Source organism: Xenopus laevis, chromosome 4L, assembly GCF_017654675.1.
Source record: "Xenopus laevis strain J_2021 chromosome 4L, Xenopus_laevis_v10.1, whole genome shotgun sequence".
In the NCBI taxonomy this organism is placed as follows: domain Eukaryota; kingdom Metazoa; phylum Chordata; class Amphibia; order Anura; family Pipidae; genus Xenopus; species Xenopus laevis.
The window spans coordinates 30,308,769-30,321,582 of NC_054377.1; the positions used below are offsets into that span (position 1 = coordinate 30,308,769).

At 41.0% G+C, this 12,814-nt stretch overlaps 1 protein-coding gene and 1 pseudogene across 1 annotated transcript; both read left to right on the forward strand.

Moving 5' to 3' along the window:
- The first annotated feature begins 234 nt into the window (after positions 1–234).
- LOC108713490 lies at positions 235–2,679 on the forward strand. Its single transcript, XM_018257054.2, has 3 exons — positions 235–333; positions 594–780; positions 1,654–2,679. Exons 1-3 carry the CDS (start codon positions 235–237, stop codon positions 2,148–2,150), a joined length of 783 nt encoding a protein of 260 aa, XP_018112543.1. The 3' UTR covers positions 2,151–2,679.
- A 6,210-nt stretch (positions 2,680–8,889) lies between these two features.
- Positions 8,890–12,814, forward strand: part of LOC121403140 — a 37,645-nt pseudogene continuing 33,720 nt past the window's right edge.

Here is a 12,814-nt window from a genome sequence, read left to right on the forward strand (position 1 = left end):
TTCTGAACTGGGAAGCAAATACTTCCCCCTCTATGCCTTTCTGGAGGACACTGGTCAACAACTCTCTCCCTAAGCAAAAGCTGATGTACTTTGCCAAAGGTTGACTGGAGCAATTTGATCCTCCAGCAGCCATTTTAGGAGTATAGGTGGACATTTGGCGCACTTTCATTTTGGATAGCAAAGGAGAAGGAGCTACTTTTGGAAGCTGCCCAAAACTTGGAAACAATTTGAAAAATGGCCCACAGGGGGAGAGAGGAGGAAGGTGGGAAGAAATGGGGGGAGGAAGATACTGGTGGGGGGGCTCAGGACTTGTTTGAGGGTGGCCAAGAGGAAGTAGTGAAGGGAGCTGCCTCTCAACCAAGTCCTGAGTCCCAGGGGCAGGGGTTAGAAAGGGGGTCCACAGGTAGGGGGTCTAGTGTTATGGAAGCCAGTGGGGGGGAGAAGTCTGGGACCGCAGCCAGGACAGGTGGAAGGTGTGGAGGGCAATGAGCATTTTTGTGGTTGTGTCACATGAATCAATGTTCATTTCTTTTCTACAGGCAATGTATAATCCTGACTGTTTTCTTTCATACAATATTACCAATGTTGCTTAGCATTATGTTTCCTTTTTTAAACTTGCAGCTGAAGCGCCAGCGATACAGAGGCAAGGACCCACAAACAGGGAGAGGAGAGCAGCCTCTCGTCAGACTCCTGCAGAGGCAGCAGCACAGGCCTGTGCAGCAGAGGAGCCCCAGGATACCAGTGGGGCAGATGTGCAAGAGCCGCCCGTACAGTCTGAAGGTAAATATTATTCCTGTTGTTGTTATGTAAGTGCATGGATGAATGTTGCATTTTGTAAAAATTATTCTTATATCTATATTCTGTTTATATTGTTTTTTTTTGGTAAAGGGTTTGCTTCTCCTTTAAGTGACATTAGTCCTTAGGACTAGTTATGAGTCCATTGTTTTGCAGGAAATAAACACCCCATAGACTCCAATGAGTGAAAAAGATTGTCACATATCTAAAAAATCTTAGTTGGCCATTTACTTCAATGCATTTGTTGAATTTTTTTCGGCATTTTCAAATATTTGCCAAAGCAAAACAGGTCAGATTTGCCCATCTCTACTGAGCCAGGTTTTTCAGGAAATTACAAGAATTAACCTGAAACTGTATGGACTTGCTGCAGAAGCTCATTTCATAAACACAAATGGAGAACTAGTGCTTGAAACGAGAAGGAAAGGCTTGCAGCACTTGGTGGTGCCGAATGTTAGGTACCCCCAAGTGATTGTATCTAATTACCTGAAACCCCGGGCCGGTGTTCCTATCAGCAGAAAACTGCACCGGCCCAGGGTTATACCAGTGAGCACCACAGAGCGATCCTCTTCAGTCTTCCTCCTTCTTCACACAGCTGCGCATAAACAGTAGAAAGAAAAGCCATACTTTAGCTAAAAAGTCACCTGTTTTGTTCTACTGCGCATGCGTTTGCCCCCGGAAATTTGAAGAAAGAAGAAGAAGGAAGCGGATCGCTTTGTGGTGCTCACTGGTATGACCCCGGGCCAGTGCAGTTTTCTGCTGATAGGAGCACCGGCCCGGGGTTTCAGGTAAGTCAATACAATTACTTGGGGGTGCCAGCTTGAGTTTTAAAGAAAGTTTTTTTTGTTTTTTTTTCTGTAGATGCTGCTGCCATAGTTGCTGCTGCCGGGGTAAGTGGCCAAGGGCTGGAAGCATCATCTGTGGAGGGGCCACCTTGGACTGTATGGACCTCCGCGAGCTTGCCAGACACACTCCAGCCTACAATTGCGCAGCAACGCAACCAATATCTACGCCAAAGGCACTGGATGGCCCGCATTGATGGCCATCTAGTTGACCTGAGGCGGGAATTGGCTGCGTTGAAGCAAGACCTCATTGGTGTACTGCGCGAGAGTAGGCTGGTGAGAGAGCGCCAACATTGCAAACGTCAGGCAAGTGAGGACCGGCGCACAAATGCTCTTCTGGCAGTCCTGGGTCACGCACTGCATGCGCCTGCCTCTGCCGGATCTGACAAGGGGTCAATCCCTGGGCCCTCTTTTGCACCTCTACTACCACCTCCATGTGCTGCCCAACCAGCTAGGGCAAAAGGGAGTGGAAGGGGGTTTGACCCTGTCTGTGGGCCCACTAAAAAGGCCAAGTAGGTGTCCTATCAGGGTCCCTACTGTCGCTTTCCAACCTCAAGTGGACTATACCTCTTCACCCAGGCCCTCTCTGACAACAAACTGAACTGATGCATCTTTTCAGGACTCACATGATCCGCTATACAATCTGATGGGAATGAGCACCGAACAACAAGTCCCATTGTTTTTCAAATCCTCATCCATAAGTACTGCATTCTCCTCACTGAGGGGCGCCATAACAACATATTGTGGTGCCTTTTCCAATAACATCTGGGAAACACTTATCTAATTGCATCTAATTGCTCTTACACGTGTATTTGTGTGTTTGGCCGATTACTAATTTGCCTAGACCTGTGTGTTGGCCTATTTGAACAAACATGCACAAGAGAAGCAAATGTTTCATCCATATTTGCAACATGCCAAATTCTGTTTCTTTGGCCAAATCTGAAACATCACCGCAAACCCCATCCGCAGTTCCACCCCCCACCACACATAAAAAAAAAAACATTGGTGGCTACGGTCCCCACATGTTAAAAAAATATTGGTGGCTAGGACCACACACTTTAAAAAAAAAAAAAAATTGGTGGCCAGGGCCACCCTACATTATAAAAACATTGGTGGCCCCCTTAAACTGCACGATAATGGAGTATTCTACCCATTCAAAATCCACTTGTTGAAAGTGCTGAACCAGAAGACCCTTCCCTTGCACGGGTACATGTAGAAAATAATCCAGAAGCACACCAGTGTATTTCCGACATCGTCGGCTCTCAGAAAGCAGGGGGTTACTTACTTAATCGAGTAAGTGTGGCGCAGCCGGCCCCTTACTCTCTGGGCCCGGTACTCTACCCCCCTAGATAGAGGTGCCGAAAAATGGATGCCAAATCAGTGATATCAGTTGTAATACAGTGCATCTGGGGCAATTGATTGCACAATAGCTACATTGTTGGCTAATTATAATTTCACTTTCGACTAGGGAATAGTGCAAATTTGATTCGCGTTTAAAAAAATCAAAATTTCAAATTACGAAATCATGTACTGTCCCATTAAGAATTTGACTATTCGCTATTCACTATCTAAAACCTGCCTAATTGGTGTTTTATCCCATGGGGGGACCTCCTACAATGAGTCGTTTGGTGGACCTTTGAAAAAATTTGATTCGAGCTTGCAGGTTCGATCCTATTCACCCGAATCTCTTTTTTTTTTTTCGAGTTTATGGGAGATTAGGGAGTTTTTAGAAATTCCCATAAACTCGAAATTTGACCCTTGATAAATCTGCCCCTTAACTTACAACAAGTTGAAGACCTTCATGGTCTTTCCTTATAGTTGTCCCATTAATTTTATCAGTTTAGTTGCAAGTCTCTGTATTCTTTCTGGCTCATTAATATCCTTCTTAAAAACTGCACTGCATAAATAAGGTGAGTCCTTACCAGGGACCTATAAAGAGGCGAATTAATGTTTGCATCTCCCAAATTAATGTACTTTTTTAATAGAGGACAGTGCTTTTAGCTGGTTTAGTAGCCACTGACTGAACGACTGATTACTTTTAGTGCAGCACCGGTTCCTGAGCTATGTCTGTCCCAATAGCCCTATCACTGCATTGTTATTTTTGAAGATACAAAGAATGAAGACCTTGAAATGTAAAGCAAGGGAGCGTGGCTAAGAGTGGAGTCAAATAAAAATAAAAGGGATATAGCAAGATTGAAAGGTCAGAAAGAGCTCACATCATATGGACAATAGAGTGGACATCTGTATGAACTGGAAAATATTAAAGGAGAGGGAACAGTGGAGGGTAGCAGAGAAAACCCCAGTCTACTGCATAATCTGCCTGTCAATGGAATTCTGAAAATCTGCTCTTTGTCAGAGCAAATGTTGGCAGTGTTTTCTCCACCAGCATTTGACATTTTAGGCTGAGTCCCTATGGGGTAACAAGTCTATATGCCGTCACTCCCTGATACATTTTCTGCAGATGCTCAAGATTTGGGGAACTAATAAGCTGCTCAAACAATAATTCACCCGGTTACCTGCATAATCACAACTGTCAATGCTACTCCAAGAAACCTGAGGATCTGAAACTTAGATTTAGAGCAGTACCATGTGTTTATCTGACGTATAAATATGTGTATTTGTGCCACTGTTTAAATTAGTCTTACATGCTTATATCGGCAAATCTATGTGGCTGATTGATCAAAATATGAGATTAGAGCTCACCACAGAAAAATTCACATACTTTCTAACAATTCCAATGGGATTTTTTGAAGTTTATTTATTAAAGGTGAACTCCAACTTTAACCCATTGATAAATGTTTCTAAAAGTCCATTTAGTATATTAATATAAAGTTGGTGAGTTTTTTTTGTGGCGAGCTCTAATTTCAACTTTTGATAAATCTAATAAGAGGGCTTTTACCCTTAGTAAGCCTTCTAGAGCAGGAATAGGCCCCAAGTTCTCATTTATTTGGAGCCCTGGTGAGTGGCTTGCCCTTTGACATGGTATATAGTTATAACTTGGTTCCAACCCCAGCCACTATCTTACCTATGGGTAGGGTTGCCCCCTGGCCAGCATTTTACCAGCCTGACCGGTAAAATTGATACTTGACCCCAATGTTATTAATAGGGAAAAAATATAAATATATAGTAAGGCTGGTATTTTCTTCCAAAAAGGTGGCAACCCTACCTCCGGCAAGGAAGGGGGACACAAGTCAGGGGGAGAGGGTGGAAGTTGGTGGGAGGATGGGGATCAGACTGCGTTAGGCCCCTCTGAGGATTTTTTTTGCAGGGGGCCCGGCGCACTCGAGTTACGCCAGTTTTTAAATCTTGAAAGTTGTGTTATTTCTAAATATCAAAACTGTACTATAGTCCTCCACCTGCCTCTGAAAGTACACCTTAAAGGAGATATATAGGATAAAAGAAAAAAAACCTAATTTTGTAGGCAATTATGAGTAATATATGGTGTTGCGTTCACATGGTGCAAAAATTAATATTATCTTTAAATATAGCCCCTTTTTGGAGCTAGGGTTGCCACCTTTTCTGGAAAAAAATACCGGCCTTCCTATATATATTATCTTTTTTCCCTATTAATAACATTGGGATCAACCATCGGTTTTACCAGCCAGGTGGAAACCTTAATTGTTCCCTGTCTGTGTTTTAAATGAGGAGTGGGCGTGTCCAAACAGTCCCTGTCAGAAGCACAATACGAGGGGGACAGCCAATCACAGCCCTGCAGTCACACAAGCACAGACAGGCTTCAGTTCCCTATCAGGTCCTGCTAGCTGCTGATTGGTTCCTGTTCTACAGTGCCGTGAGCTGCCGGCCCCCCTGCACAGCCTGGGAATTCAGGGAGCAGGAAGTGGAAGAGAAGGGAGGGACTATTAAGGTTTTTGCAAAAATATTCAATAAATCAGCCTGAAAAACTACTTTTTTAAGCACAATTCTATATCTAAATGAGTATAACACTGGTACTGTTCTTATTTTTTTACACAATATGTCTCCTTTAAATGGCACACCATTAAAAAGTCTGCAAACTGGTGCACGTGATCTCAGGTTTTAACAGCCTCTGCCACTGCAAAACATAACTCAAACATCACTTTCACCAAGGGTACGTCAGCCATAGAAATATAGTGATTTATTAAGTTAATCGCCGCATAACTTCAAACCGCATGTTTTACAAATCCGTAGTCGTCCAGAAGGCCGTAGGAGCTAGACACCAGACCCTCCTACACACGTGAGAGCCAGGGCAGAATGTATGACGTACTAAGAAAGGCGAAGGACAAATAGAGTGGCGTCACAACCGCGACAGCAGAGGGAGACGTCTTGGGAAACGAAACATACACGGTAACTAAAGTGAGAACAATAATTTGCATTCCTTAATGTGTACATATTGAAATAGGAAGCGTGAAGAAAAGGGTGTCGGTTCTCGCTTTGAGAGTAGGCTCTAATAATTGCCTTCTATCCACGGGAAAACTGATATAAATGAAATGAATTTGTCACCCGAGGTATTATTACACGAGTACACTTTTAACCAAAAACGCCGTGGGATTGAAGTTTGTGCGTGAGGTGAAACTGCTGTGTGTTTGGGTTTTCTCGTCTACCCATAACAGAGCGGTCAGTATGTACGTAACTTCCTATTTCCTGCCTTTCTTACTTGAGTGATGGCTCTGGTACTGTTCATATACTGTTTCAATAGCAGTTAATTTTACAACTAAAATACATTTTATTCCATGTATATTGGAACGTTCTTTAGGGTTAGTTCTCACAAGGAGATTCGGGGAGATTTTGTTTGCCTGGCGACTAATCGCCTCTTCTTCTGAGCTGCAATGTCCCTGAACCGCCTCCTCGTGTCTTTCCATCCACTATAATTAAAAATCGCCTGGCGTCTTCTGGCACATGCGCAGTAGGAACATTTACCAGTACAGATCTACTGCTCATGCGCCGAATGTCACGAAGTGAAATCAGAAAACTTTGTGACATTCAACGAATGCGCAGTAGATCCATACTGGTAAATGTTCCTACTGCGCATGCACCAGAAGACGGTCAAAGCAGGAAGAAGACAGCGTGGGAGAAGATGGCGCCTGTGAACTCCATGTAGAGGACCTGCGCAGAAGGGTGAGTAACAAGTTAGGGGCATTTGCCCAGGGGGACAGGTAGGCCAGGAGGGAGGGGGGCAACACGGGGGAGGGTTTTTTTCGCCCAGGGGGTTTCCTTCTCCTTTAAGCCACATTTTATCTTTGATTTTTGCATCCCCTTCTCAGCTGAAGGTGATTGTATTTTAGTCACATGTTCCCCTTCCCTTGAAGGGCAATAGAGGTATTTATAAATCACCAGGCATATTTTAAAAGTTGTACCTCATTTAAATACATTTTTTAAGAAAAGGTACTCAATATAAATTAAATCTTTTGTACATCTATGGTGAAGTTTTGTATTAAAATGGTTGTTCACCTTTAAGTTAACTTTTAGTATGATGTATTCAGAGACCATTTGCAGTTGATTTTCATTTTATATTATTTGTGTTTTTTGAATTATTTAGCTTTTTATTCAGCAGCTCTCTAGTTTGTAGTTTCAGCAATCTGTTAGCTAGGGTCCAAGTTACCCTAGCAATCATGCATTCATTTAAATGAGACTGCAATATGAATACTAGAGGACCTGAATATAAAAACGAGTAATAAAAAGTAACAATAACAATACAGAGTACGGGTATGGGATCTGTTATCCAGCTCCAAATCTCCCATTGACAAAATTGTATCCACATTATCCACATTTTTAAAAATTATTTCAGCTTTCTCCGTAATAATAAAACAGTACCTTGTACTTGAGCGAAACTGAGATATAATTAAAGGGATACTGTCATGGGAAAACATGTTGTTGTTTTTTCAAAACGAATCCGTTAATAGTGCTGCTCCAGCAGACTTCAGTACTGAAATCGGTTTTCAAAGGAGCAAACTGATTTTTTTTTTTTATATATATATTTAATTTTGAAATCTGACATGGGACTAGACATATTGTCAGTTTCCCAGGAGTCCCAGTCATGTGACTTGTGCTTGTGACTTGCTGCACTGCAAGTTGGGGGTGATATCTCCCCCCAGCAGCCTAACAACAGTGGGAAGGTAACCAGATAGCTGCTCGATAACAGCTCCCTGGTAGATCTAAGAACAGCACTCTAGTAAAAATCCATGCCCCACTGCGACTCCTTCAGTTACATTGAGTAGGAGAAACAAAAGCCTGTCAGAAAGCAGTTCCAAAGTGCAGCGCTGGCTCTTTCTGAAAGCACATGACCAGGCAAAATGACCTGAGATGGTTGCCTACACACCAATATTACAGCTGAAAAAAATACATTACATTACTGGTTCAGTAATTACATTTTATATGGTAGAATGAATTATGAGCAGTGTAATTTAGAAATAAAAGACAACATAAAAATCATGACCGAATCCCTTTAAGCAACACCAGCCTATCGGGTTTATTCAATGTTTACATGATTTTCTAGTAGACTTAAGGTATAACGAATCCTATACCTGTATTTGTTTTTAGATGTGGTCAGTGACCCCCATTTAAAAGCTGTGTAGAGTCACCAGAAAAAGGCAATAATCTAAAAAACTATAAAAAAAACTAAATAAATAATGAAGACCAATTGAAAAGTTGCTTATAATTGGCCATTCTAAAATATACTTAATGAACCACCCCTTTAAAGGTTTTTATACTTCATAAATCTAATCTTTTTTTAAAAATGAGAAAACCACACATTTTGAGAGATTTATGGAAAAAAAACCCTGCAAGCTTTCAGAGCACCAGGGCCACTTCGTCCGGCAAAATACAAATGAAAGCTGGAAAGGCACAGCATATATACTGTTAGATCAGTGAAAGGTATTCATGGGCAGTAAATTAGGAAGTTACAGATAGTGCTACATTGTACAGATAATAAAACGAATTAGGGTGGGTTGTAAATAGGCCAGGTGCACTATTTACAACCCACCCTAATTTATTTTATTATCTGTACAATTTAACTTTTATCTGTAACTTCCTGATGTATTGCCCATGAATACCTTTCACTGATCTAACTGTATAGATGCTGTGCGTATCCAGCTTTCATTTGTATTTTGCCTGTCGGAGGGGCCTTGGTGCTCCGAAAGCTTGCTATGTGTTGTTATTGGTAGCCAATATAGAAATCACTTCTACAATACTGTATTTGTTTGTTTTTTTTTATTTGTTATTTTTGCTACTGGCTAACACGGTACCACAGTTTATTGTTTTGGGGGGAAAAAAATTCAATTAAATTGTTAGTAGATTTACAGTATATGTACATTTAATGTACATTTATATTTTGAAGAGTAGTTTTATTAGTATCCATGTCACTAGAAGGAAATAAATAGATTTGCCTATTTAAATAATGCTTTCAATTTGGTTAATTAACAAAAATGCATCATTTTAAATATACTTACCTGGAAAGGTAGAATTGAATAGATCATTAGCTGTACACTCTCTGGTGACTGGCAATATGCAATGTGGCAAGTACTAACAAATCAGAAACGACTTGAGAGTATTTGTATTACTTATGCATAAGTTATACTGGGCAAATGTTGTGGAGAGTGCATAATGGTCTTAATTTATCAACATAGGTGTTAAATTGTGTCCATACTGTTAGAAACTACAACCGATCGTTAGTCTGTTTTAGAGTACTGCAGTTTAGAGGATTATAGCAAATACCCGTCTGGAAGCCAGAATATTTTTTCCAGTTTATTAGTCCTGTAATCAATCACCTTGAATCACCTTGCCAGACAGTATAAAGAATGTTTTTCCTAAGCTTTGATTAGTCTTTTTATATATGCTAATGGGTATTTGCAACATATATATTTGCAGCTTGTTACAAACGTAGACTAAATCTTTATTGATGGTTGTTGTCACATGATGCAATTAAACTTGTGTATAATAAGAAATAATGCAAACCCTACTTAACTCTGAGGATGTCATGTTGGTGTCCCATTGGTTACCAATGACAACACGATAACTATGCTGGTGCAGTTTAGCACCTATGTTCTTAAATCTGCTTTTGTATATGTGTTATGGGTTCTAACCATTCAGATCTCTAAATTGTAACTGCTTTTACTTGTAACAGACTTTTGAATGGTAAGACATTTTTCATTTCTGCTTCTTGTGAAGCCCTTTGTGAAACATTTTATAATTTATTCGTTGATTTCAAAATAATATTTATTTCGAAATGCAATTGCTGGTCCTCAGACATACACACACTCATTCAAGTAGCCACAGAAGTGGGCAACAAATAGTGATAAATACAAATGACTTCATCAGATGCTCACATGTATATTCTCTCTGCAGCCATGGGGTCTTCCAAAAAACATAAAGAAAAAGAGCGTGATCGTGATGTTTCAGCTGCAAGTGGAGGCGATGAGCGTCACAGGGAGCACAAAAAGCATAAGCATAAAGAACGAGAGCGTGAGAGACGCAAGAGGTCAAGAGAAAGAGATAGAAAAAGGCCACGAGAGAGAGAGAGAGAGAGAGAGAGAGAAGGAAGGTCCAAGCCAAGCAAAGATTCTGAATCGCGGAAGGTAAAGAAAGAGAAGCTGGATCCTGCTTATGAGCATAGTAAGTCAAATTTGCATTCTTACGTTACATGTTTTTTAGCATTACAAGGGTAGGATTTATTAATCTTTCCAAAAGTTTGTGGAGCAATTATAGATTTTCTATTTGTATATGGAAGGAAAACCACCACTGCCAAATATGGAAGGAAAGCCACCACTGCCAAAAAGCTTATTCTCAGTATTGGACAACAGATCTTTTAACATCCGTAAAAGATCTTCCTGAATCTTTTTTCAGTTCTCTGAAACTACATGGTCATCTGGATTAAATCAATCTCGTATGTTTTTAAAAGCATGGATAGTATTTCTCTCACGTCTAGGGGGACACAGGGACCGTTGGGTAAAGGGTCCCACCCATCAGGAGGAGGACAATGATGACATCAGAGCTGACAGCCCTCCCACTCTCCCTTTATCCCCTGTCATGCCCAGAGGGCGTCCGTTTTTTCAGTGTCCTCTTTCAGGAGGTTGGACCGGCCCTAGGAAGGCCCAACGATAGGACTCGTCGGCTGATGATTAGCATCAGCACCAGGGGTGATGCCGTGTCAGGCCAAGCCTGTTACTTGAGCTAGCCCCCAACGCGGACCGGTAACATTCAGCCCGAATGCACGGCAAGATCCTTTGGCTTCAGAGGCTCGAAAAGGCCTTCCGGCCTCCAAAACCACCATTGCACTTTGGATTAAAGAGACAGTGAGACTATCTTACCTGGCACGGAAGAGGATGCCTCCCATTAAACTTAGAGCTCACTCCACCAGAGCCCTCGGAACCTCTTGGGCTTACAGAAATTCTGCTTCAGCTGAAGTGTGTAGGGCAGCTACATGGTCCTCCCTACATACATTCACAAAATTTTATCAATTTAATACCTACGTCTGCAGAGGCAGCCTTCGGAAGGAAGATTCTCCAGGCAGTAGTTTCCTAGACTGTCAAGAGTTCTCCCTCCCTACTGTGGGGGTGCTTTGGTACGTCCCCATGGTCCCAGTGTCCCCCTAGATGCGAGAGAAAAGGAAATTTATGTACCTACCGTTAAACTCTTTTCTCTCCAGTCGTAAGAGGGGACACAGGGCTTCCCCCCTGAACTATTGTTCTTATGTTTTCTCTATGTGTGAGAGTTTGTTCTGCAGTTACGTTCTTGGTTACAAACTGATGCCCTCTGGGCATGACAGGGGATAAAGGGAGAGTGGGAGAGCTGTCAGCTCTGATGTCATCAGTGTCCTCCTCCTGATGGGTGGGACCCTTTACCCCATGGTCCCTGTGTCCCCCATATGACTGGAGAGAAAAGAATTTAACCTAAATTCCCTTTTTTATATGTTTAGCCTGTGAATATGGGATGCTTCTTCTTGGTTTTGGTTACCTACAATTTTTAGAGATGCAAAATAGGTATACTTATTTAAAAATCTTATAAGAACTGTCCAGTAACATGTATTTTCCTCTTCTTATCCTTTCAGGTATTGCTCCAAAATCTGCTGCTGGAGACTCTTCATTGAGTATTGAGGAGACCAAGTAAGTACATATTAATGACCAGCACACATTCCTTTATTGCTGGGGGTTAAATTATGTCCTAAAGGAAAAGTAACACCCAAAATGTTAAAGTAATGAAAATATAATGCATTGTTGCCCTGCACTGGTAAAACTGTGTTTGCTTCAGAAACACTATTATAGTTTATATAAACAAGCTGCTGTGTAGCAATGGCAGAAATTGAAAAAATGCTATATGGCACAGGTTAAATAGTGGGTAACCGATAACACCATTATGTTCTACGGAGCTTATCTGCTGTATATCCTGAGCCTTTTCTCCTTTGAATGACATCCCCCATTGCTACACAGCAGCTTATTTATATAAACTATAGTAGTGCTTCTGATGCAAACACAGCAGTTTTACCAGTGCAGGGCAACACCGCATTTTATTTTTATTAATTTAAAACCCTTTTGTTGATTTTATTCATTTAAGGATAAGCTACATAAGCAAAGTATATTTGTGACCCTCAACATCAGATCAGTTGCTTTAGTTCTTTTTTTCCTTTATTTTTTTTTATTTTTTTCATTCTTTTCAGTAAGACATAGACAGCAAAATGTTACTCTGTAGGTAAAATAGATGTGAAGATATTATTGCCTGATTAGTATTAAAAGACATTATCAGAAACTGTAACAGGGGTGTTTTAACCACTTTTTGTTTTCACTGACAGCAGCAACAGCCCTCTCCTCATGCTCTGTAGGCATTCCAGTAGGCATATGTATGGTGTTTTGTTGCCTTTGGCAAATAACACTCTCCACAGGTGACAAAACACCTGAAAATACCTTTCTTCTTACCTGTGCCATTTGAATCATGCAGTTTTTTTCGAAAACACAGAAGATGGTAATCTCACATGGTTCAAATTGATTAAACACGTAGATTCAGGATTATGCGGAAACTGGAATTAAAATTTTTATACTGTAAAATATTTAGCTGTGTTTTTAGAGAAGTCAATGTAATGTTGATTGCATTGTTTGGTCTCCTGTTACTTGCCATGTTTACTATTTTTCTTGCCTTGACAGTAAACTCTGCGCTAAACTTGGACTAAAACCTCTGGAAATAAACAATTAAAAGATGCAGTAGTGTTTTACTGC

Bases quoted from the DNA above. Each gene is read 5' to 3' on its own strand.
- LOC108713490 (XM_018257054.2), top strand. From the start codon at position 235: ATGGCCCACAGGGGGAGAGAGGAGGAAGGTGGGAAGAAATGGGGGGAG. The intron at 334-593 runs GTAGTGAAGGGA...AATGTTGCTTAG, and splicing joins TTGAGGGTGGCCAAGAGGAA to CATTATGTTTCCTTTTTTAA. The intron at 781-1,653 runs GTAAATATTATT...TTTTTTCTGTAG, and splicing joins GCCGCCCGTACAGTCTGAAG to ATGCTGCTGCCATAGTTGCT.